At 44.4% G+C, this 27,390-nt stretch overlaps 1 protein-coding gene across 1 annotated transcript in view; it reads right to left on the minus strand.

The window, feature by feature from the left end:
- Positions 1-27,390, minus strand: part of FAM160B1 (family with sequence similarity 160 member B1) — a 115,248-nt gene that overhangs the window by 58,723 nt on the left and 29,135 nt on the right. Inside the window, exons 3-8 of the mRNA XM_030202663.1 lie at positions 22,998-23,167; positions 18,741-18,845; positions 18,525-18,647; positions 13,087-13,368; positions 11,558-11,754; positions 4,933-5,047 (exon numbers count right to left, since the gene is read on the minus strand). Of these exons, the coding sequence (XP_030058523.1) occupies positions 4,933-5,047; positions 11,558-11,754; positions 13,087-13,368; positions 18,525-18,647; positions 18,741-18,845; positions 22,998-23,167 (992 nt within the window). The remainder of the gene's footprint in view (positions 1-4,932; positions 5,048-11,557; positions 11,755-13,086; positions 13,369-18,524; positions 18,648-18,740; positions 18,846-22,997; positions 23,168-27,390) is intronic.

Below are 27,390 nucleotides of genomic sequence, written 5' to 3' on the forward strand. Positions count from 1 at the left end.
GATAAGACGTGCGGCAGAGTTCTGGATGGACTGAAGGGGGAGTAGATGGCTACGTGGGAGGCCGGTCAGGAGTAGGTTGCAGTAGTCAAGGCGAGAGGTGATGAGAGTTCGGGTGGTGTGCTCGGAGAGGAAGGGGCGAATTTTGCTGATGTTATAGAGGAAGAAGTGACAGGTCTTGGCTATCTGCTGGATGTGCGCAGAAAAGGAGAGGGAGGGCAGAGTTGGCACTTGGCCAGTTAAGTGGCCATATTCAGCACTTAACCGGTCAGGGCAACTGCATAAACAGAAACATATAAAAGTCAGTCCTATCTTGATGCAGCAACCCACAGTTAAACGCTGAATATCATAATTCACTGGCTCTGCAAACCTAGAAATTAAATGCTGGTGCCCAGACATTATTATTATTAGCATTTGTATAGCGCTACCAGACGCACGCAGCGCTGAACACCTGACATAAAGAGACAGTCCCTGCTCAAAAGAGCTTACAATCTAAATAATACAGACAGACAAGACAGTTACGGGTGAGGGAAGTAATGGGTGAGAAGGAAGGAAGGGACAAGGGGAGGGCAACTGAGTATTGGCTGGATTTCCATGCTTAACGCCGGCAGTGGTCAGTAGAACGATGATCCCTGCCAGCTGAATATTGGGCCCTATGGTTTTTACAATATGAACAGGTACATGTATCCTGTGTACACTGCAGCCAGTTGGGAAATTAAATCTTCCCCTGACCTAAATTCGTTGCCGGAGAAAGTGGTGAAGGCGGTTAGCTTAGCAGAGTTTAAAAAGGGGTTGGACGGTTTCCTAAAGGACAAGTCCATAAACCGCTACTAAACGGACTTGGAAAAATCCAAAATTCCAGGAATAACATGTATAGAATGTTTGTACGTTTGGGAAGCTCGCCAGGTGCCCTTGGCCTGGATTGGCCGCTGTCGTGGACAGGATGCTGGGCTCGATGGACCCTTGGTCTTTTCCCAGTATGGCATTACTTATGTACTTATGTCCTCTACTTGGCTCACCTTTATTACATAGAGCAGTGATTTAACCTATTGTGATGTCATAGTGGCTCATTCCACCAATAAGAGCCAACCTCATTAGTGATGTCACAATGGCTTGATTGTATAGAATGTTTGTACGTTTGGGAAGCTTGCCAGGTGCCCTTGGCCTGGATTGGCCGCTGTCGTGGACAGGATGCTGGGCTCGATGGACCCTTGGTCTTTTCCCAGTATGGCATTACTTATGTACTTATGTAAATACACTCTTGGGAACATTTCTTATTAACTCAGCTAAAAATACGCTATGGAAAGCTATATGTACTATTGACCAAGCAGTGGAGGAAAATTTTCAGTAAAGTCATTTGATCTAGCTAAACAGCATTGAAAACAGTCCTTCCCAGGACTAAAGGCTATGAAATTACAAAGCAACTAAAAGAACAGCAACATTCAGCACAAAAGAAAATAACTCAAGTTTGACGGGCAAATTATATCCTTTAAAACTAGAAATATAGTACAACAAAGAAAACTGAAAGAAAATTGAGCTACTTCTCAAGGTCTTTGAAAAATAACCACTATGGGGCCAATTTATAAAATAGTTGTTTACACCTGAGTACAAGTTCTTGCTATTCACCAAGGATGTCGTTCAGCACATCTGCAGAATATATTACAGCGACAGAGAAAAGTCCAACATTTATTGGCCAAAATATCTAAAAACACTCTATCTCTACATTCTATATACTCTCTTCAGATTCTCTCTTTGGACTCAGAATATTTTACATGCATCCAATCCTGAGTTGCTACCTTATGAACAAAAGAAAATTCATTCGATCTGCACTCGATCTGCAGCCCCTCCTTACTGCTCTACCCTCATCTCCCCTTACGTTCCTACCCGTAACCTCCGCTCTCAAGACAAATCCCTCCTTTCAGTACCCTTCTCCACCACCGCCAACTCCAGGCTCCGCCCTTTCTGCCTCGCCTCACCCCATGCTTGGAATAAACTCCCTGAGCCCATACGCCAGGCCCCCTCCCTGCCCATCTTCAAATCCTTACTCAAAGCCCACCTCTTCAATGTCGCCTTCGGTACCTAACCACTTTACCTCTATTCAGGAAATCTAGACTGCCCCAACTTGACATTTCGTCCTTTAGATTGTCAGCTCCTTTGAGCAGGGACTGTCCTTCTTTGTTAAACTGTACAGCGCTGCGTAACCCTAGTAGCGCTCTAGAAATGTTAAGCAGTAGTAGTAGTAAAAGAAAATTCATTTTACCAGGGGTCCCAGAATTAATTTAAAACCACGGAAGCAAACACATATTTGAGGACAAGATAACCCATGTTAGTATTTTAGGAATGCAACTGAGCAGCTATGATAATACAATTAATACAAATGGAACTAGAATCTAGGCCAAGGCCTGTATATCCTCCTGGCATAACAAGGAGGGCTGCAAGTAAGGGAAGAGCAGCCCAGGGGAGAGAGAGGTGCACAACAGAGGGTGGAGGAAATATGCCATGCAGGATTTGAGAAATTGGGGAATACCGAATGGAGGGGATAAGGGGGAATAGTTGTTCTGGGGGAGATGCTGGGCAGGAAAATGCTGAAGGAAGGTGTCAGGAGGGCACTGGACAGAGGATGAGAGAGAGAGAGAAGTTCAAGGTAAAGGGCACAGAGAAAGGGGATGCTGGGCATGGGGGTGGGGATAGGAGAGAAGCAGAAATGCTGAGGAGAGAGATGCTGGCCATGAAGGAGATTTCGTGAAGAAGATGCAGAAAGACAGGGATTCTGGACAGAGGGAGTTTGGGAAATAAAGGGAAAGGGAGAGGGACATGAGAATACTTGGCAGAGAGTGAGCATAAATGGATCGGGGGGGGGGGGTATAAGATGGGGAGTCATAGGGGTGCTGGGCAGTAGGCGAAAGAAATAACCATGCTGAGGAGAGCTGGGATCAGAGAGCTGCAAGGAAGAAAAAGGGTAAGGGAATGCTGCAACAGGTAAACAAACAGTAAACCAATATTTTTATATTATGCTGGCAGAACGCCAATATCTCAGGTTTATTCAATCACCTATGATAGGATGCCCCTTGCTTCAGGCTCTTCACATTGTTATCTCAAGGAATTGTCTCCCTTAGGTGGGAATTTGTCCAGGGAGGAATTGCACAGGGGAACTGGTGGGTGGGAACTCGACGGATATCTATAAGTCATGTGTGTTAAGTGCTAGACCTGCCTCCAACCATGCCCCCCCCCTTGCTGTTGCACGCTTTGGATTTTGCATGCCCAATTTATAGACTCCCGACTAAGGGCTGGTATGCACATAACTGCAAATTAGTGCCAATTAACACCAATTACAGTTGTTAATGTCAATTAGAAGCTAATTAAGCAATTATGTTGTGTGTGTAACTGACACTATTCTATAATTTGAGACAATAACTTTGCGCACTAAATATAAAATTGTATGTGTAAGATTATAGAATTAGGGAGAAAACGTGTAGTATACAATGTATACAGAAAAAATTGACTTGGGAGTTACTACTACTACTACTACTATTTAGCATTTCTATAGCGCTACAAGGCGTACGCAGCGCTGCACAAACATAGAAGAAAGACAGTCCCTGCTCAAAGAGCTTACAATCTAATAGACAAGAAATAAAGTAAGCAAATCAAATCAATTAATGTGTACAGGAAGGAGGAGAGGAGGGTAGGTGGAGGCGAGTGCTTACGAGTCAAAAGCAATGTTAAAGAGGTGGGCTTTCAGTCTACTACTACTTGTCGTTTCTAAAGTGCTACTAGACTTATGCAGCACTGTAAGAAACCAACCAGGTAACTGCTGAACCCTTTACTAAGATTTCTGGCTGAGGGTTTCATTGGAGGAAGCTTTTAGCTGTTGTCTTCTATTGGCGTTCCTGCAGCAAGCTCTGGTGTTTAACCACGGAAAGGAGCAAAAGAAAGCAGAGGCAACAGCTGGGAAGGGGTGAGGTTTAAAATAATGTATTAGGGTTTTTTTTTTTTTAAATTACAGTTGTTGTGCTTATTATTTCCTAATTCTTCATGAAGACATCAGTATTTAACTATAGCCTGTTTATTAATAGCTATTGCTTTCCTCTTTGATTGGAGAATTATACAAGATTAGTGGAGGAGTGGCCTAGTGGTTAGAGTGGTGGACTTTGGTCCTGGGGAACTGGGTTCGATTACAACTGCAGGCACAGGCAGCTCCTTGTGACTCTGGACAAGTCACTTAACCCTCCATTGCCCCATGTAAGTCGCATTGAGCCTGCCATGAGTGGGAAAGCGCAGGGTAAAAATGTAACAAAAATAAAATAGATACTATTGGAGATTCTACATGGAATGTTGCTACTATTGGAGATTCTACATGGAATGTTGCTACTATTGGAGATTCTACATGGAATGTTGCTATTCCACTAGCAACATTCCATGTAGAAGGCTGCGCAGGCTTCTGTTTCTGTGAGTCTGACGTCCTGCACGTACGTGCAGGACGTCAGACTCACAGAAGCAGAAGCCTGCGCGGCCACATTGGTGATCTGCAAGGGCCGACTTCTACATGGAATGTTGCTAGTGGAATAGCAACATTCCATGTAGAATCTCAAATAGTAGCAACAGTGGAGGAGTGGCCTAGTGGTTAGGGTGGTGGACTTTGGTCCTGAGGAACTGAGTTCAATTCCCACTTCAGGCACAGGCAGCTCCTTGTGACTCTGGGCAAGACACTTAACCCTCCATTGCCCCATGTAAGCCGCATTGAGCCTGCCATGAGTGGGAAAGCGCGGGGTACAAATGTAACAAAAATAAAAAATAAAAATTTAATTTTTCTCATATTGAATACACTGCAAATCACTAGGCAGATCTGGATTAATCTTTTTTTTTCTGTGAAATGAAAAAAAAAAAGTGATATTTACAGTAAAACAAAATCTAAGTGCCAGCAAATTTGCTCCCAACCTTGTGCGCTTCTTTGATGAGCTGATCACAATAATCAAACCAGGACAGAAAGGAGATCAAGGCCCGCTTGCCAGGAAAAGCAGACGCATCTTCTTTGTGACTATACGAATCCAGACTGAAGGGAAAGAAAAACAAGTCGTAAAATGTCTGCTAAAAGCAGGGCACAAAGGCATTTCCCATAGCTCACCTCTCCTGTCTCTTATCCCCCGCCCCCATCCCCTAAGAAAGTCTGTGAAGTTGGAGTTCCTGTTGCAACAGCATCAACAGAGGGGTAAGTGGACAGCCACTGCTCCTCCTCAGTGTTGCCATATAAAAAAAAAAATTCCCACCCAAAACCCGCACACACCCCACCCCCGACGTCATCACCCCGCCCCTTCCGTCATCACCCCACCCCCGTCGTCATCAACCCCGCCCCTTCTGTCATCACCCCCGCCGTCATCAGCCCCACCCCTTCGGTCATCACCCCCCGCCGTCATCGCCCCGCCCAATACGTCATCAAACCCCACCCCCCCGCCGGCCGAAAAACCGCACAAAACCCGCGCGAAAAAAAAAAAAAACAAGCCCAAAAAACCGCAACCCGCCGTGGGCAAAAGTTTCCCACAGCGGGTTGTGGAAAACCGCCCAATTGGCCGGGAAAACTGCCCATCTGGCAACCCTGCCCCTCCTGCTCCCTCACATGAAACTGCTGTGAGGTCAGAGATGGAGATCATTCGAAGTTGTGCAGGGATTGCCACTGCTCAGCCCATTCTCCTTCTGGGTCCTTGCTTCCTCTCCAACATGCACTGGTCACTTCACTAAGGGTTTGTAGCTGTGCATGAATATAGACTGACGGACAAAGTCCACAAGAGGACCGTATCTTCTTCAGATGCAGAAACTGGCAGTACGGTAGGTTTCTTTTGAGAGAGGGACTTTGGAAACTAGAATAGTATAAAAAAGCATTCCTATCTTTTGGTTTTCTACAAAGTGTGGTGCTGAAGCCGAAAATTGATCTCCTGTGTATTATGCTGCATTTTGAAGGACAAACGTGGATCTTGCTGATTCACCCATGTGAAAAAAAAACTTTTCAAACTGGTGACATCCCTACGTCACAGTATGAAAATGTCATCAATAACTAATCTCTGCGTCTGAAGAAGATATGCTCCAATTATGATGATATTGAGGCACAGTCAGCTATTGCATTGGAAAGATTCAGCAAAAGGGATATGAACATAAGAGTAGCTATACTGGGTCAGACCAATGGTCCATCTAGCCCAGTATCCCATTCCCAATAGTGGCCAAGCTAGGTCACAAGTACCTGGCAGAAACCCAAATTGTGGCAACATTCCATGCTACAAATCCCAGGGCAAGCAGTTGCTTCCCATGTCTGTCTCAATAGCAGACTATGAACTTTTCCTCCTCGAACTTGTCCAAATCTTTTTTTAAACCCAGATAACACTAACTGCTGTTACCACATCCTCCAGCAAAGAGTTCCAGAGCTTAACTATTCATTGAGTGAAAAAAATATTTCCTCCTATTTGTTTTAAAAGTATTTCCACGTAACTTTCTTGAGTGTCCCCTGATCTTTGTACTTCTGGAACAAGTAAAAAATTGATCTACTCGTTCTACGCCACTCAGGATTTTGTAGACGTCAATCATATCTCCCCTCATCTGTCTCTTTTCCAAGCTAAAGACCCTAACCTATTTAGCCTTTCCTCATACGAGAGGAGTTCCATCCCCTTTATCATTTTGGTTGCTCTTCTTTGAACCTTTTCTAATTCCACTATATCTTTTTTGAGATACGGTGCCCAGAACGGAACACAATACTCAAGGTGCGGTTGCACCATGGAGCAATACAGAGGTATTTTCGGTCTTATTCACCATCCCTTTCCTAATAATTCCTAGCACTCTGTTTGCTTTTTTGGCCACTGCCACACATAAGAGAAGATCTGGACAAGGCAAGGAGTAAATTGAGAAGTGATCTTTCTTTACTATATACTTAATCCTCTCTGTCCCCCTTCACCTTAAATATGTATTTCTCTTCCGGAATTGGTGATCACCATTATGGAAAATGTAAGCCACATTGAGCCTGCAAATAGGTGGGAGAAAAGAACATTCCAGATGTCTGCAATTTGCGATACTCCCACATAGCAGGAAAGACACAGAAAACTATTAGAAAGAATTAGCACGCTCTGGAAGGCCATGAGTGTTTTAAAAACAAAAAATTGGTAACTGAATAAGAGAAAGAAACCTCAAAGAAAGAATTGTGCCATCAGCCCTTCCAGAACCCGCTGCCGACCCTTTACAAGGAATCTACATGGGACATAGGCCATGTAGGAGATGCAGCATTTGCACCTATGCTATAGACCAATACCTTCACTCATTCACAGTCCAAGAAGGTGGTGCAGTTAAAGCATTCATCTGACTGCAACACTGCATGAATCATATACATTATTATGTAGGTAAACAAAACGCATTGTGAAGACCAGAATAATAGAGCATAGGAGTTGTATCAGCTGTAACATTCTTTGTGCACCAATAGTTGAACATTGGAGCACTTTCAACCACACTATTGATGAACTGAAATTCTTTGTATATAAAATTCTCCATATACAACTTCCTTAGCTTTGGAGGAAAGATGTCTGAGGGGAGATATGACAGAAGTTTATAAAATAATGAATGGAATGGGACGAGTAGACGTGAATCACTTGTTTAATCTTTCCAAAAATACTAGGATTGGGGGAATGCAATGAAGCTACAAAGTAGTAAATTTAAAACAAATCAGAGAAAATATTTCTCCACTCACTATGTAATTAAACTCTGGAATTCGTTTCCAGAGAATGTGCTAAAAGCAGTTAGCTTAGTGGGGTTTAAAAAAAGGTTTGGCTAACTTCCTAAAAGAAAAGTCCATAAGCCATTATTAAGATGGACTTGGGGAAAATTCACTGCTTATTTCTAGGATAAGCAGCATAAAATGTATTGTACTTTTTTGGGATCTTGCCAGGTATTTGTGACCTGGATAAGCCACTGTTGGAAACAGGATGCTCGGCTTGATGGACCTTTCGTCTATCCCATTGTGCCAACACTTATGTTCTTATATGTATATTCTTATGTGAGTCACCCTCCACTCTGAGTTGCATCTGGTTTCTTTGTAGAGGTTTCTCCCTGTTTTCCTATTGAACAGCTCCTGTCAGCAAAATCTGCAGACAATTCCACCAATAGCTATGGTCAAGAAACAGCTAATAAGAGTCAGGAATATATTCTGCAACTGATCCATAGAGATGGAATTCACTACCATCTTTTCTGTGTGTAGAAAGGGACTTGAGGATTTCTCATAGGAAGCCGAAAACATTCATTTAGTAAGGTATGTGATTAATACTTTTAGATGTTTTGATAGTGGTTCTATGTATGGATTATTGTCTATATACTAGTTCTCTTTGTAAATATGTTTACATTTTTAATCTTATGAATGTTGTAGTTATCTCCATAACAGTAGCAGATAAGATGGCTAAAAGTGTAACAAATGAAAATGAAAGAGAGCAGGTACAAATCTATCATTAGGAAAAACTGTTGGAAACACATCTTGAGTTTGAAAATAGGCTGGATTGGACCAAGAGTTACAAAGAAATAAGAAATAATCTTTTCTCTGATTTTCCTATATTGTTATATTTTTTTGGAGGATTATTTTGCCTCTAGACAAACACTCTTATACATTATAATTTCTTTCCCACATGCCACTGGGTTGGAAAAATTAATGACCAAATATCAGCATTATACATAATCAGAACAGTAAGGTAAACTATAGTAATAGCTATAATATGATGAAGTGTCAGTTAAAACACGTTTAAAAATGTATCCTGCTTTGCAGACCTTGATTACAATATTGGCTGTCCAAAATGTATTTTTAAAATCAGTCACCAGGACAAAAATATAAGCTGAAAGGAACACTGTACAGCAACTGTGTACCAGTTTAACTCCTAGGATCAAAACGCGCATTTTGGGATAAAGAAGCTGCATGCTGTTGCTTTAAAATTTGACAAGTACATATGCGCCTGCTCTTACTACAGAGTCTTTTTTCAAGGAAAATATTGTGTGGAGATCTGAAAATGCAATCTGCGAGTCCTACCCCAATCAAAATACTTCGAGTTCTTAAAATGTGATTAAAACTAAATGCATGTGCACACTTTTAGCCATATTGAGGGAGAGTAATTTTCAGCCAGCTTTAATGGCTTGAAATTGAGCTCCTAAGAACAAAAGTAGACCAAGCCCACTTTGCTATAATAGGAGACACTGGTCTTCTAAGTTGTGAGATATATATTTCAGTAAAAAGACCAAGCAATGCCTGAATTGGTTTTAATCTGTATGTATGTAGGTGGCCTGGGTCACAGAGGCTATGAATCAGTGCATAGATGAAATAATGAAAAAAAGTGAACATAACCCACTTTTGCTCTGAAGGGCTCAATTCATTGGGTCAAGTCAAGGACAGACAAGATGTAATGTGTGCAGTCTGCTCGTTCATTTTGTGCCGATGTTGGTGATATGACTTAATGGCCTACAGAGATTCCCTACACAGTATTTGCATTATGAATAACACTTCAGTCATACTGATACTTTTCCCTCCAGTGCCAGAAGTACTAACTACAACCGTAAGCCCTTTTGGGAAGACAGCCAGCTACTGTACCTGAATTGTAACTTGCCTTAAGCATGGGTTCGGAAAGGTAAGAAATCAAACCCAAATTCTTGATTATTTTTATGAAACAGAGTTGGACAGTTTATCTCCACAGTTTTGCTTAATCTCTCTATATAAAACGCACCTCCAACGTTCGAATGAAGCCTCTGTTAGCCAAAAGTGAAGGGGGTGAGATCGCATTGTGTCTGCCCCGCCCACGCGTCAAACGTGATGACGTCGAGGGCGGAGCAATGACACTCAACCAATCGCAACGCTCGGCAGCGAAGCGTCAGGGAAGGAGGCGGCGCTCTCAACGTCTAGCCTTCCCTTCGCTGTGTTCCGCCTTCTTCTGACGTCAAGGATGACATCAAAAGAAGGCGGAACACAGCGAAGGGAAACCTAGACGTCGGGAGCACCGCCTCCTTCCCTGACGCTTCGCTGCCGGAACCGCCACGGAGGTAAATTTAAAAACAAGAAAAAAAAAAAAAAAACCATGTTGGGGGGAGCGAAGAGGGTGGCCACAAAAGAAAAACAATGGGACCGGGAGGGCAAGGGGAGAAACGACAGCATGGATGCGAGGGGGGGGGGGGGGGGGGGAAGAAGAGGGCGGCCCAGGCTGGGACATGGGAGAGAGAGGAGCATGGATGCAAGGGGGGGTCATGGAAGGGAGACAGGGGACTTGCTGGGAAAGGATGAATGGAGGCGGCAGGGGACAGAGGAGCATGGATGGGCATGGATTGGGAGGGCAGGGCTCAGGGAGAGAGGGCAATTGCTGGAAAGGGATGAATGGAGGGGGCAGGGGACAGAGGAGCATGGATGGGCATGGATTGGGAGGGCAGGACTCAGGGAGACAGGGAAATTGCTGGATAGGGATGAATAGAGGGGACAGATGGGCATGGATGGATATGGATTGCAGGGCAGGCCTCAGGGAGACAGGGCAATTGCTGGATAGGGAAAAATGGAGGGGCCAGGTGACAGATGAGCATGGATGGGCATGGATTGGAAGGGCAGGACTCAGGGAGAGGGGAATTGCTGGATAGGGATGAATGGAGGGCACAGATGGGCATGGATGCATATGGATTGCAGGGCAGGCCTCAGGCAGAGAGGGGAATTGCTGGATAAGGATGAATGGAGGGGCCAGGTGAAAGAGGACCATGGATTGGAAGGGCAGGACTCAGGGAGAGGGGAATTGCTGGATAGGGATGAATGGAGGGGACAGATGGCCATGGATGGATATGGATTGCAGGGCAGGCCTCAGGCAGAGAGGGGAAATGCTGGATAGGGAAAAATGGAGGGGCCAGGTGACAAAGGAGCATGGATGGGCATGGATTGGAAGGGCAGGACTCAGGGAGAGGGGAATTGCTGGATAGGGATGAATGGAGGGGACAGATGGCCATGGATGCATATGGATTGCAGGGCAGGCCTCAGGGAGACAGCGGAATTGCTGGATAGGGATGAATGGAGGGGCCAGGTGACAGAGGAGCATGGATTGGACTCACACTTTCACTCTGACTCTCAAACACTCACTCTCACATACACTCTCCCAAACACACACACTCCGAGGAAAACCTTGCTAGCGCCCGTTTCATTTGTGTCAGAAACGGGCCTTTTTTACTAGTTATCAATAAATAACTTGAGAACAGCCTTATTTTGTATGAATTAACAGATGATTTCAAACAAGTAGGAAAAGGCTTTTGAATACACTTGAGAGAGACTGAACACACTTTAAAAATGTATGAAGTTGCTTTTGCTTTTTAAATGACTTCTGCTCAATCATTGCCTCTCCTCTACTTTGTACCACTTCTCCTGTACAAATCCAGAACTGTCTGGGCCACTGTCCTGGGTAAGGGACGGGGAAGCTAAATAAATAAATTAAAGAACAAGGTGGCTCAGAGGCTGGAGTTCCCCTCTGAATCACTCTAGGTGTGGTTATCTTTTGCATGAACTAACACATAAAAGAGACAAATTTCATTTCCATACCCCCAGTTAATTGCTTCCACTGTTTCTATATCCAAAGGATCCACAGACTGAGCCAGGGCGTTATACAGTGAGGACAGCCTGTCCGTCAGCAGTTCACTCAAGCATGTATTCTGGGTCAGGCACTTGGCTACTGCCAACTCCGGCAGGCTAACCAACAGCATCAGACCCTCGCAGGCCTTCACAGCTATCCGACCATCCTGCAAAACACACAGAGAGCAGTGAGCAAGAGGGCAGGACAGCTCCTCTGCTTCCATCAATTGCCTGGGACTCTTAGGTTCCAGTCCCTGCAGGACCAACTCAGCCTTCCATCTACATGGGATCGAGCAACCTGTCTGAAAAACAACCGGGGTAAAAGAGCCGGAGTTAAAAGTGCACAGTAAGACCTAGTAGAAAGAACAGCAGAAATAATTATATTAGCTTAACACATTGACAGATAATTATAATGCCATAAAATGCAAAGTACCAACATGACAGCTCACATCAATCATTGTATAACAATTATAGGAAGGAACAATAATTTCTTATTGGGATAAATTGTGGTATATCATAGCGAACGTACGGCAAAATAACCTAAACTGCCGCCGCCAAAACGCAAGAAAATGGAGGAAATTAAATCTGATGAGAAAAATCGCTGTTTAAAGTCACAGATACTGAATTATTTTCTTCTGTTTGTTTTTTTTAATTTTTTTATAACCCCTCAATCATAATAAAACACTGGAGCTGCCTGCTCGTTAGAAGTCTGGGGAAAGAAAGGCTGCTTCTTTGAATTTCCTTTTATTTGATTTAATTCTTTTAAAGCAGCTACCTGTTAAAAGTGGCTGCCTCTCCCAAAGACGGTACACCTTTCCAGAGAAAGGGACGGCCCTTCCCTGCTAAGCCAGGGAGATGGGGAGGAAGGGGGGTGGACTCGAGACACCCGAGTTTAACACCCCCGAGGCTGTCAAAGAAAGAAGAGAAAGGAAACCCTGTCAAGCCTCTAAATAAGATTCCAGGCACAGAAGAATTATCACAAATATCTGTAATATCTAAAGAGAAAAGGAGAGAGACTAATGGGCTCACTTCCTACCTGCTGGGAGACTGAGAAAATACTGAGGCTAAGGTCACATGGCCAGGGCTCCTATTGGCTCTCTAGAGTCAGAGTTTTTTCTCAGTCTCTACCTGCTGGTAGGCGAGCACAACCCATCAGTCCAATCCTGGTCCAGTCCGGAGGGACGCTAAGGAAAATAACCTTATTGGTGCAGGTTCCTATTCAAAGCCTCCCAAAAGAAAGAACCGACTAATGCTAGTGCATTTCCTTTGCAGCATCCATTGTGCACATGAAATTAAGAACCAGAATAACAACAGCTACTCAAAACAGGTTATACAGAGAAATGTGTAGATTTTAAAGAAGAAAGGAAGGAAGGATGCACTCTGAAATGATCACCTTATCTTACTTCAAATGCACTACGGAACAGAAATTCTCAATCAAGGTTTACACTTTTCGCAACCTCAATAAAAAGCAACAGGTTCAAGATGAGACAAGAACTGACCGGACTTTTGGTGAGATTCAGCAAGGAGTTCACCAGGTTGTAGTCTTGGTTTGGCTGCTTGCCTGAAGCCCCAGGGGGTGCCGTCACTTCTCCTGGACATACATATGGAGGCAGATCATCTGTTGATGAGGAAAGGTGATTCTCTTTGGTTTGCTCTGTCTCACCAGCACCACAGACTCCTTCAGGCTGCTCTGAATCTGCTGTAAAGGACTTCTCATTCCTTGCTGAATCTTCTGCAGGTAAGTCTGAAGGGCCTTTGAATGATGGACCCCTCAGTTTGCTCTAGAAATGATTACACTGTATTGTTAAAACAGACTGTAAAATGCTTAAGGCCAAACAGGTAGATATTCAGAGATTTACTCGGAAAAATATCACTGAAAGCACTAACTCAATTAAAACATCCAAGGCATGGAAAAATTATAACTTATCTGCTAACTTTCTTTCTTTTAGTTCTATCAGGCAAGTCCAGACCCTGTGGGGTTGTGCCCATTGTCAGCGGATGGATACAGAGAAATCAAAGAGTTCCATGTGATTTACCCTTTAAGGGCACTGTGCAGAAACAGATGTTCAGTATTTTTCTGTCTCCAGCAGCTGGTGATGGTTCACCATGTACAGTGGGGGAAATAAGTATTTGATCCCTTGCTGATTTTGTAAGTTTGCCCACTGACAAAGACATGAGCAGCCCATAATTGAAGGGTAGGTTATTGGTAACAGTGAGAGATAGCACATCACAAATTAAATCCGGAAAATCACATTGTGGAAAGTATATGAATTTATTTGCATTCTGCAGAGGGAAATAAGTATTTGATCCCCCACCAACCAGTAAGAGATCTGGCCCCTACAGACCAGGTAGATGCTCCAAATCAACTCGTTACCTGCATGACAGACAGCTGTCGGCAATGGTCACCTGTATGAAAGACACCTGTCCACAGACTCAGTGAATCAGTCAGACTCTAACCTCTACAAAATGGCCAAGAGCAAGGAGCTGTCTAAGGATGTCAGGGACAAGATCATACACCTGCACAAGGCTGGAATGGGCTACAAAACCATCAGTAAGACGCTGGGCGAGAAGGAGACAACTGTTGGTGCCATAGTAAGAAAATGGAAGAAGTACAAAATGACTGTCAATCGACAAAGATCTGGGGCTCCACGCAAAATCTCACCTCGTGGGGTATCCTTGATCATGAGGAAGGTTAGAAATCAGCCTACAACTACAAGGGGGGAACTTGTCAATGATCTCAAGGCAGCTACTACTACTACTAACTAGCATTTCTAAAGCGCTACTAGGGTTACGCAGCGCTGTACAATTTAGACATAGAAGGACGGTCCCTGCTCAAAGAGCTTACAATCTAAAAGACAAGAGAACAATCTAAAGACAAGTGAACAATCTAGAGGACGAGTGAACAGTTAATCTGATAGAGTGGATAGATAGGGGCATTCTGTCTATCTAGAGCGGTTAGGCGCCGAAGGCAGCATAGAAGAGGTGAGTTTTAAGCAGAGATTTGAAGATGGGTAGGGAGGGGGCATGGCGTATGGGTAAAGGAAGATTGTTCCAGGCATAGGGTGAAGCAAGGCAGAATGAGCGGAGCCTGGAGTTGGCAGTGGTGGAGAAGGGTACTGAGAGAAGGGCTTTGTCCTGTGAGCGGAGGTTACGGGCGGGAACATAGGGGGAGATGAGGGTGGAGAGGTAGTGAGGAGCCGCAGACTGAGTGCACTTGTAGGTAAGGAGGAGGAGCTTGAATTGTATGCGATATCTGATTGGAAGCCAATGAAGTGATTTGAGGAGAGGGGTGATATGAGTATATCGGTTTTGGCGGAATATAAGACGTGCAGCAGCGTACTGAACTGATTGAAGGGGGAATAGATGGCTGAGTGGGAGGCCGGTGAGGAGTAAGTTGCAGTAATCAAGGCGAGAGGTAATGAGAGCGTGGACGAGAGTTCTGGTGGTGTGCTCAGAGAGGAAAGGGCGAATTTTGCTGATGTTGAAGAGGAAGAAGCGACAGGTCTTGGCAGTCTGTTGGATATGCGCAGAGAAGGAGAGGGAGGAGTCAAAGATGACTCCGAGGTTGCGGGCAGATGGGACGGGGAGGATGAGGGTGTTATCAACAGAGATAGAGAGTGGAGGAAGAGGAGAAGTGGGTTTGGGAGGAAAGACGAGGAGCTCGGTCTTGGACATGTTCAGCTTCAGGTGGCGGTTGGACATCCATGCCATGCAGCTGGGACCACTGTCACCACGAAAACCATTGGTAACACATTAAGACATAACGGATTGCAATCCTGCAGTGCCCGCAAGGTCCCCCTGCTCCGGAAGGCACATGTGACGGCCCGTCTGAAGTTTGCCAGTGAACACCTGGATGATGCCGAGAGTGATTGGGAGAAGGTGCTGTGGTCAGATGAGACAAAAATTGAGCTCTTTGGCATGAACTCAACTCGCCGTGTTTGGAGGAAGAGAAATGCTGCCTATGACCCAAAGAACACCGTCCCCACTGTCAAGCATGGAGGTGGAAATGTTATGTTTTGGGGGTGTTTCTCTGCTAAGGGCACAGGACTACTTCACCGCATCAATGGGAGAATGGATGGGGCCATGTACCGTACAATTCTGAGTGACAACCTCCTTCCCTCCGCCAGGGCCTTAAAAATGGGTCGTGGCTGGGTCTTCCAGCACGACAATGACCCAAAACATACAGCCAAGGCAACAAAGGAGTGGCTCAGGAAGAAGCACATTAGGGTCATGGAGTGGCCTAGCCAGTCACCAGACCTTAATCCCATTGAAAACTTATGGAGGGAGCTGAAGCTGCGAGTTGCCAAGCGACAGCCCAGAACTCTTAATGATTTAGAGATGATCTGCAAAGAGGAGTGGACCAAAATTCCTCCTGACATGTGTGCAAACCTCATCATCAACTACAGAAGACGTCTGACCGCTGTGCTTCCCAACAAGGGTTTTGCCACCAAGTATTAGGTCTTGTTTGCCAGAGGGATTAAATACTTATTTCCCTCTGCAGAATGCAAATAAATTCATATACTTTCCACAATGTGATTTTCCGGATTTAATTTGTGATGTGCTATCTCTCACTGTTACCAATAACCTACCCTTCAATTATGGGCTGCTCATGTCTTTGTCAGTGGGCAAACTTACAAAATCAGCAAGGGATCAAATACTTATTTCCCCCACTGTAGGTCCTGAACTATATGTCTGATAAGCACCTGAACTATTTCTCCATTATAGTTGAGCTATAATTATATTTTACATATTGATTATCACTGAAATCATGTAGCTTCTTTATCCCAAAATGCATCTAAAGCACCTCATCTAAAGCATCCAAGGCACATATCCATTTAAACTTTTGACACTATTTGTTAGTACACACTTAAATGTGGTTTGAGTTTATCAAAATAAAAGTTTGTACAACCAATCCCAAAATCTGCATAATCACACTGGCCTACAAACCAATTTTATTAAATCTTCAAACTACAGGAAAAGTGTTAGTTTTCCAAGAAAAGCTATTCCTGGTTTCCAAAGCTCTGCCTTCACCCCTTTCCATTACTGTTCTTTCTTCATCAATCAACCAACATGTCATATACATATAACATACATAGTAGATGACGGCAATGTCCCGGACTTCCCCTTCACTCTCACTTTACTTTAAACTTTCTCACTGTTGCACCTATCTCCATAAAATCCTCTCTTTCTTCAAGCAAACTTTCAACACAGGAAAGCAGGGACAACTCAAAACCTAGAAGATAGCCAGAAAATATCAACTCTCCCTTGACTGATGGTAATCCAGCAGTAAAGGTTTGACTTACTCCTAAATCATTTCCAAACCAGGGTCCTGGGATTAAAACCTATGACCGCTGGCTTTTTCGAAACTGAAGATTCTATTTCCAAGCTAAGTTGCATCTAGTACAAGAAACTGGGGGAGGAGGGGGTGAAGACTCGTTTCTCTCCTCATTCACACTAGTCTTCAAACAATGGCTCTCTTTAAGTGAAGATGGAATGTTCATGATTTTTAGAGTATAAGACTCATTTTCTGTTCCTATTTCATCAATTCCAGCATGAACCCCAAGCATGGTTAGGTCCAACTTGTATCTAGTACCTGCACAGGTATAGTTAAAACGTTCTCACTTGTTCTGGTATTCCTAATAAGAGTAATCATAGGTAGAAAAATATTTAGAAAACTTGGGAGCCAGTTCAAGAGTTTTTAAAATCCATGGAAAATATTCTGGTTTCCTTTGTCTCTTTTTTCCTCCTTATCTTGCTCAGGTTTTCATTGTTTCTGAACTTGTTTTTTTAAGTACTACTACTTAACATTTCTAGAGCGCTACTAGGGTTACGCAGCGCTGTACAAATTAACAAATAAGGACGGTCCCTGCTCAGAAGAGCTTACAATCTAAAGGACGAAATGTTAAGTTGGGGTAGTCTAGATTTCCTGAGTAGAGGTGTTGTGATTAGGTGTTGTTTTTCTTAAGTACTCTGTCTCTACGTTCTTCTCTTCTTCCTCTTCCTAAAGATTCTTCTCTCCCTCATCCTCCTCTTTAGACTTCTCCTCCACACAACCTGTTTACCTCCTCTCTAGCTTATTCCTTCCCCAACCTCCTCTGCCCAAAGTCCCTCCTCTTCCTCCAGCTGCTCTTCCCATTTCCCTTCCATCTCTCCAGCTTTTTCTCCCCGACGCCTCAGACAGGCCACAGCAGCAGTAAGAACTCCCTTCTAATCAGGCAGAACATGGGGTACTTCTTCTCACTTTGGGTCAGGACCTGTACTAGCAGTAATAACTCTTTCTCTTTAGTGAGCACTTGATATTAAATTTCAGGCGCTTGGGGCACCTGGAGCCCAGGATGTTTCCAGATCTGATACTAATCATTTTGACTGGAAAGCAAATTTTACGTTCAAAAAATTGCTTCTTCCTATTTTACTCAATAATCGTTAACTGGCTGCAGGCTTAGAGAGTAATTCTGTAGTAGATCATTTAACGTATGAGTGGAACATGCACACAAGTTGCAACAGTTTTCAAAGGGAAAGAATGACTGCACATTTCTTTAAAAGTACCCGCACACACTTACATCGGTTATTTACATAGCATGCAAAAATTCCCCGGTTTACATTACATGCATATTTTATAATATGTACAAAAGTGTGTAATCTCTCAGCCCTCATATTGTCTTGAATAGACTGTGAGCTCTACACAGCAGGGACCATCTCTCATGTGTATGTCTAAGTTGTTCTACAGAAATGATAAGCAGTAAAGGTATATTTACGTGTACATTGGGGAAGGCAATTTTATCAATGTATACTTCTGCACATAAGGAAATGCCTTAAAAGCATTATAAAATTACCAATCAAACTTTGGAAAAACTGTACAACGTTGCCTAGGTCTCTGCAGAATCCTTCAGACATGCAGCTCGCAAGAATCTGAATTCTGGAAGCAAAGTTTGCGTACCTCAAGGAAGAAGTTGACGAGATAAGGGTCCTGCTTTAGCTTTGCACACACTATACAGAGAAACTGAATCTCTTCATTTTCTGTCGGGGTAGCTAAGACTTCCCCGCAGAGTCGGATTAGCTTCTGTGAAGAGAAGACAAAAATAATGAATTTGGAAATTAAATTGAGACAGGAGCAGCCCGTTGTTTGAGATATTGCTCGAGGCAGTACTGGTACCTGCACTGGTCTGTGTACGTTAATGTGCGGCAGAAGGGGCTGCCGAATTCTTCCTAAGAGTTTGGTATAGAAGATCAGAACCTGTTGCTTCATTCCTGGAGGACACTGGAAGAGAGAATAACAAAAGAAAAAAAAAAACAGTAAGGAATACAGTGACTAAAAACTCTTTATCCCTGTTATGCACATCCAAGTGCAATATTACCACAACATTACAAACTTACAAAGTTGCTCAGTTACTTAATTCAAAGAGATTTTAGGACAGTTATGGATTTCCAAGAGGTTCTGAGAAGCCCGTTCAGAAGCACTGCAGCACTGATTTCAAATGGTAGAAAGGGGTTGCTGGGTTCAGTGGAGGGGATCTGTATTACACTTCTAGGTGGCACTGCAGGTCTGGACTAAAATGAAGTGGTAAAGCTCTGTGTATGAATGTCAGTACTGCCACATGCCAGTGATGAAATGAGACATCCACTTCAACCATTTCTATCCAATGATACTGGCATGTGCGTCGCACGAGGTGGCAAGTGCTACACCAAAAAAATGGCTTTCCACCAGGGGCGTATCTGCGTGGGGCCACAGGGGCCTGGGCCCCCGCAGATTTCGCCCTGGACCCCCCCTACCGCCGTTAACTCTCCTCCGCCTACCGCCAACCCTTTCCCCGCCTACCGCCGTCACCTACCCCGAGGTCCGCTCCTGCCGGCTTTTTAAACTATTACTTCAGCTGGCGGGGGACCCCAACCCCCGCCAGCCCAGCTCTTCTTTAACTTCTTCATCCTCGTGCTGTTAAAGCTGCATGATGCATCCTTCCAGTTGGACGGAATTTGACGTCGCAGCACGTTGTACGAACGTCAACGTGCTGCGACGTCAAACTCCGTCCAACTGGAAGGATGCATCATGCAGCTTTAACAGCACGAGGATGAAGAAGTTAAAGAAGACCTCGGCTGGGCTGGCGGGGGTTGGGGTCCCCCGCCAGCTGAAGTAATAGTTTAAAAAGCCAGCAGGAGCGGACCTCGGGGTGACGGCGGTAGGCGGGGGAGGGTTAATGGCGGTGGGGGGGAGGGTTGACGACGACGACGGCGGCGGGGGGGGGCGGCGGTAGGGGGGGGTTATAATGTGCCTCCTCACTCTAGCCCCTGCCCCCCTACCACTGAACCTCAGATACGCCCCTGCTTTCCACCCCAACTTCACTGCGTAAATGGTTCGGCATCCTCCACCCACCCTACTCCCAGGTCTGGCAGTTCTCTCCCTCACCCCCTCCCGGACTGTCCGGTAACTATTCCCTTCTTCCTACCCCCTCCCTCTGGTCCTCCAACCTTCAGCTATGTTCAGCAATGTCAGCCACTGAAGCAGGCCACTGCCGGCCAGCTCCAGAAGAGATCACTGTGTTGCATCCCACCTCCACAAGAACAGGAAATTATATGTCAGAGGATGCGGGAAGCAACACTGCGATCATTTCTGGAGCCTGCCGGCAGAGGCCTGCTTCAGTGGCTGATGCTGCTGACAACACAATTTAAGGCTGGAGGACTGAGTGAAGGGGAGGGTGGGAAGAAGGGAATAGAGAGTTACTGGACCAGGGGTGAGGGAGGCCGGAGGAGATGTCTGCTTCGGGAAAGGGGGCTGGCAGGCAGGAGGAGAAGGAGGAAGAAGGGAATTGAGAGTTACCAGACCGGGGTTAAAGGGGGATTGATGGAACAGAAACACGGAGATACCTAACCACAGGCATGGGAAGGGAGAAAGATGTTGGAGGACTGCTGGAGCCAGGGACAGGAGAGAGGGAAAGAGAGAGAGATGCTGGCATGCGAGGTGGGGTGAAAAGAGAGAGGAGGGGAAGAGTAGAAGAGACGCTCCAGGGAAGGCAAGGAGAGGGGAAAGGGAGAGATCCTGGCCTTGGGATGGTGGATGCAGGAGAATGGGAAGAGAGGGGGAGAAGCTGGGACAGAGACAGAGATACACTACTACTACTACTTAACATTTCTAGAGTGCTACTAGGGTTACGCAGCGCTGTACAATTTAACAAAGAGAGACAGTCCCTGCTCAAAGAGCTTACAATCTAATAGACAAGTGAACGGTCGGTCCGATAGGGGCAGTCAAATTTGGGCAGTCTGGATTCACTGAACGGTAAGGGTTAGGTGCCAAACGCAGCATTGAAGAGGTGGGCTTTAAGCAAAGACTTGAAGATACAGAAGGGTATGGGGACAAAGAAGGCAGGTGACGAACATGGGGAATGGATAAGGATGAGACATAGAGAGATAAGTACCAGACTGGATACATGACAGACCTCATAGACCTACCAATAAGAAACACAATCAGATCAACACGAACATACCTAAACCTCCACTACCCAAGCTGTAAAGGACGCAAATACAAATCAACCTATGCATCCAGCTTCTCCTACATAAGTACACAACAGTGGAACGCACTACCAAAAGCCGTGAAAACAATGTACGACCACCTGAACTTCCGGAAATCACTAAAAACCAACCTGTTCAAAAAGGTATACCCAACCGACCCAACCTAAGTGCCTAAACTTCGCAACACAACGAAACCAAAGATCGTAATAGACTCTACACAACTCTTCCTCTCTACGATTCCTCAATGTGTCTATAACACATGAACCTTACTCGTCCACAACAACTCATATTTAACCATATTCCTAAATATTTAAGTTGTAAGGGAGACAAATGGTAATCTCATTTAGGGGCATTACTTCAGATTTGTCCCAATGTATCTTCTATTCAGAAAATTTGGAAAAAGAATCTACTGTGTTGATTAATTCTGCTATAGAGCAATTTGGTTCAGATAGAAAAAGAATCAAGTCATCTGCATATGCTGCTAACTTGTGGAGGAGTGGCCTAGTGGTTAGAGCACCGGTCTTGCAATCCAGAGGTGGCCAGTTCAAATCCCACTGCTGCTCCTTGTGATCTTGGGCAACTCACTTAACCCTCCATTGCCTCAGGTACAAACTTAGATTGTGAGCCCTCCTGGGACAAATATCCAGAGTACATGAATCTAACTCACCTTGAGCTACTACTGATAAAGGAGCGAGCAAAACCTAAATAAATACTACTACTTATCATTTCTAAAGCGCTACTAGACGTACGCAGCGCTATACACTTGAACATGAAGAGACAGTCCCTGCTCGACAGAGCTTACAATCTAATTAGGACAGACAAACAGGACAAACAAGAGATAAGGGAATATTAAAGTAAGGATGATAAAATAAGAATTCTGAACAAGTGAATAAGGGTTAGGAGTTAAAAGCTGCATCAAAAAGGTGGGCTTTTAGCTTAGATTTGAAGACGGCCAGAGATGGAGCTTGACGTACCGGCTCAGGAAGTCTATTCCAGGCATATGGTGCAGCAAGATAAAAGGAATGGAGTCTGGAGTTAGCGGTGGAGGAGAAGGGTGCAGATAAGAGAGGTTTACCCTATGTTAATCCATTTTTAAAAAAAATATTTTTTTTTAATGGATTAACATAGGAGAAACACTTTGGTAAACAAATCTTGGCTCATGTTGGCTGGGGTCCTTATAGTGGCTTATAATGTCACAAAATAAGTTTCCAATGATTTGGATTTAATACCATTAATGTTGGAATTTTCACGAATCGCTATAAGATGGGGTTCCAACGCCAAGTTAAATAATAATGGGGATAAGGGACATCCTTGTCTAGTACCATGACTGAGGTAAATTGGATATGTCAAAGAATTGTTAATTGAAATCCTGGATGCAGATTGGTAATAAAGAATTTTAATCCATTGTTTGGACTTGGAACCCATGTTAAACCAATCTATAATTTCAAAAAGATATGACCATTCAATACGATTGAACGCTTTTTCTGCATCAAGTAAGAGGGCAACCATAGGAGAATTATAAAGGTGGTTTTAACTGGGAGCTGAAACTAGCTTGATGAGGAGGGTTTCTTTATGCATAGAAGGCTATGAGGCATATTTTCAAAGCACTTAGCCTTCCAAAGTTCCCTAGAAACCTATGGAACTTTGGAAGGCTAAGTGCTTTGAAAATGAGCCTCTATGTTGCCTTACTCTGCTAATTTAAAAAAGGAATTGGGGAGAGGGTGTTTGATGTGTGGGCATGTGTGGAAATTTCACTTTGGTTTGCCCCCCTCCATACCAAGCTTGCCCCCCTGTTGTCACCTCAAATATTTCTGTCTGGAGACGCCACTGGATACTGGTCCCTCCCTTACCTTTCTGAATCCTTAAGATTAAACTTGGCAAGTTTTATTTACAAAGAGGAAGAACTCACATCAGCTTTTCCTAATGTGTAGAGTGTCTCCAGGATCTTATGATGGAGTAAATATTCCATGCAGGGACCGGTCTCGCCCGACTCCCTCTCATTCTCCTCTTGCACCAGAATATCCAACATCTGTTCCAGATGAGAAGGGATGTTTGTGTCAGTCACTGGAGCCTTATCATCTATGTAAACAAAAAGAACAACAGATGGCAGCCAAAATAATGAAACCACTGTTTGCTTATAAACCGCAGATACACATATGTTCATGTTCCTTCCCTACAAAACCAGTTCAGGTGACAGAACACCAGGGATTTAATGAAACCAACATTCTTTTGGCTGCCCAACAGCTCTGTCTAGATCAGTGCTTCTCAACCCACTCCTGGAGGCACACCTAGCCAGTCAGGTTTTCAGGATTACCACAATAAAAATGCAAGAGACAAATTTGCACTTACTGGAGGCCCACTGTAGACAAATCTATCTCACGTATATATGCCACCAGAAGCAACTAAAGTCTTCAAGCACTGCCAGTCAAAACTTTTCAAGACACACACAATAAACATGCATGAGATGCATTTGCAAAGAACAGAAGTATATGCTAATTCATCTCATGCATATTCTATATTGGTATCTTGAAAAGCTGACTGACTTGTGAGGCTGGAGATGTCTGCCCCTGCTCTAGATGGTAATCCTGGGAGGAACGCAAAGTAAGCAGGGTCAATGGACGATAAAATAAAGGTGAAGGAAAGAGATTATCATGCAAGTATTAGCCAGAGCCTATACTCTACTACTACTACTACTTATCATTTCTATAGCGCTACAAGGCATACGCAGCGCTGTACACCATACATGAAAAGACAGTCCCTGCTCAAAGAGCTCACAATCTAAAAATGGAATGTTGCTAGTGGAATAGCAACATTCCATGTAGAATGTCAAATAGTAGCAACAGAATCTCCAATAGTAGCAACATTCCATGTAGAATCTCAAGTAACAGCAACATTCCAGAATCTCAAATAGTAACAACATTCCATGTTCCACTGCACTAACCACTAGGCTACTCCTCCTCCAGCAACATTCCATCTAGAAGCCTGCCCTTGCAGATCAGCAACGCGGCCGCGCAGGCTTCTGTTTCTGTGAGTCTGACGTCCTGCACGTATGTGCAGGACGTCAGACTCACAGAAACAGAAGCCTGCGCGGTCGCGTTGCTGATCTGCAAGGGCAGGCTTCTCCATTACTACTACTACTACTACTACTTATCACTTCTATAGCGCTACAAGGCATACGCAGCGCTGTACACCATACACAAAAGACAGTCCCTGCTCAAAGAGCTTACAATCTAGATAAGACAGGTAAACAGACAGAACAATTAAGGGTAAGGGAATGAAGAGGTGAGAATAATGGACAGGGTAAGTGAGTTAGGAGTCAAATGCAGTGGTAAAGAGGTGGGTTTTGAGTTTGGACTTGGAAACGGCTAAAGACGGGGCTAGACGTACATGCTCGGGAAGTCTATTCCAGGCGTGAGGTGCAGCGAGATAAAAGGAACAGAGTCTGGAATTAGCAGTATAGGAGAAGGGGACAGACAAGAGAGGTTTATCTACAGAGCGGAGTATCCGAGGGAGAGACAAGAGTGGAGAGGTACTGGGGAGCGGCAGAGTGAATGCACTTATAGGTCAGTAGGAGAAGTTTGAATTGAATACGGAAACGGATAGGAAGCCAGTGAAGTGACTTAAGGAGAGGGCTAATGTGGGCATTGCGACTTTGGCAGAAGACCTTGAAGTCTCCAAGAGTAGAAATTAAACGCAGGAGAGGGATATTTTATGTTTAAACGATTTTTATTGAAAATACAACAAAATAAACATTGTCATACAGGGCTCTTCATATAGCCTACATCGAGTCTTGATACAGTTATACAACGACTTATTTATCAACCTTCAGTGTTTGAACTTTATATTCCAACAAGATAATATTATTAATATTGTTAATAACCCCCATTTTAATGACTGAGCAGCCGTTCAACAGAGATCTAAATACATCCCCAATACCTTACCCACAACTGAAATACTCCTGTATCATACACAATGATCTCCATTTATGATACTATCCTTACAGGGATGGGCTCGCAGAGTATCGCCCCTCATAAATTATAATCAATTAAAGAACATATTCCCAATATAACCAACTTAGAAGAACCCTGAGATAAAAGCCCTCTCCCCTCTCTCAACCCCTAACCCACCCTTTAACTACCCCCCTCCCTCCCCCTCTCTTAACTCCCCTCCCCTCATTCTCCCCCCTCCCCCCCTCATTCCCCCCCTGAAGGAACGTTACCAAATCACCATAGGAAGTTCACCTTGCATTTAGAAGCAAGCTACGACCTCTGGGATTTAGGATGTTTAAATAGGGACCCCAAATGGCCAAAAACGTGGTTCTCTTTCTTTGTGAGTGTCTAATCTCTCCAGCCTCCCAAGAGGCCAGTTGATGCACCTGGTTCCTCCAGTGCCAATATGCTGGAGGGTCTTTAACCGTCCAGTATTGTAAAATACATTTCCTTGCCAGTAAGCACATCTTACGAATCAATAATACTTCAAAACGATTCTGTCCACGAAAAGAACCAGGTAAATCTAATATTAATTGTTCAACTGTCTTCCGAACTTTAATACCCAATCTCCTTTCCCAAAAGCCCCAAACCTGAGTCCAGAACCTTTTTACTCGAGTGCAACTCCAAAACATATGTAGGAACGTACCTGGGCTCTCTCCACATTTAAGACAATTTGGGCTTCGGCTCCCTCCCATGTGTGCTAATTGTGACGTTGTTATATACCCTCTGTGGACACATCGGTATGCACATTCTCTCAAACGAGCATCCGTTACCAACAGGGGCATGCGCGCCACTATCCTCGGCACATCCCAAGACACTAATTCAAAGTTCAATTCTCTTTCCCACGCTTGTTTCAGTGGCCCATAATCTCTGGGGGGTTGCCATCTAGTTAATGCTTTACAAAGCAAGGAGACAGAAATTTCACCTTCGCCCAATGAATGAAAAAAATCTCTTAGCTTATCTCCCACTTGCCCGGTCAAAGAGGCCTCTGGCAATGCTGCCACATAATGTTGTATTTGCTTTATGGCAAATCTGTTACCCCAGGAGTCCCCCACCTTACTCAACAAGTCTCTAGCTGAAAGGGGCCGCCCATCTCCATCCAGCAGATCAGCCAAGCACACAATTCCTCGCTTCGCCCAGTCAGCAAAATACCGACTCGACATCCCAGGTAAAAACTCACTGTTCCCACATATTGTAAGCTGGTCTGATACTGCCGGGTCTCCCCCAAGTTGGCGCACCAGCCTCCTCCACGCCTCTCTTAACGGCCGCACCAGCACGCTTCTACGCAATCCCTCTGGTATGTTGCCTATTTTATGATGTAGCAATGAAAAAAGTTGATAAGGAGCCAGGTATGCCGACTCTAGTGCAGTAGGGGTGTATCGTTGCGACTTTAAGAACCAGTCCCCTAAGTGACGTAACTGGCATGCCTGATTATACAATGCTAAGTCCGGCATTCCCACCCCGCCTTGTCTCCAGTTACCTATTAAGCATGAAAACCGGACTCGTGGTTTCCTACCCTTCCAACAAAACTTAGATGCTAGTGCATAAAAGTTCTGCAAGTCCTTCTGACGCAACCAGATTGGAACCGTTTGCAGGACATAAAGCCACCTGGGGAATAGAACCATCTTTATTAAATTAATTCTACCCAGCAGCGATAGTGGCAAATCCATCCAGCCTTGTAACACATTTCGGGTCTCCCTCAGCAGCCTAGTAATATTAAGGTCATATAAGCGTGAAGTGTCCATAGGTAGCAAAAATCCCAAGTATGTAAAAGAGTTCTGTGCCTGCCTCAGAGGAAATTCGCCCCTCCAATCTCTCCATACTTCCCCAGAGGAGGCCAAAGCTTCCGACTTCTCACGGTTCAACCGAAAACCCGCATAATCTCCATATTCGGAAAATATCTCCAGCAGCGCTTCCAACGAATCCTGCGGATTCGTCAGATGAACCAATATATCGTCGGCAAATGCAGCCACCTTAAACATCTCCCTCCCTATCTTTGTTCCCTCTATTTCCGACTGCTCCATTATATCTCTCAATAAAGGATCTAACGTTAGTACAAACAATAGAGGCGATAGAGGACAGCCCTGTCTCGTTCCCCTTCCTATGACGAAGTCTGATGTTTCAATCCCATTAACCGAGACTCGGGCTCTCGGATTCGAATATAATGCTTTTATCCCTGAGAAAAATCTGCCCGAAAATCCATATTTCCGAAGAACCGCGTACAGAAAATCCCAGTGAACCCGGTCAAACGCTTTTTCCGCGTCGAAGCTTATTAATAGAGACGTTTTATTCTCTTTGCTGCTAGCCTCTAAG

Source organism: Microcaecilia unicolor, chromosome 5 (assembly GCF_901765095.1).
Source record: "Microcaecilia unicolor chromosome 5, aMicUni1.1, whole genome shotgun sequence".
NCBI lineage: Eukaryota > Metazoa > Chordata > Amphibia > Gymnophiona > Siphonopidae > Microcaecilia > Microcaecilia unicolor.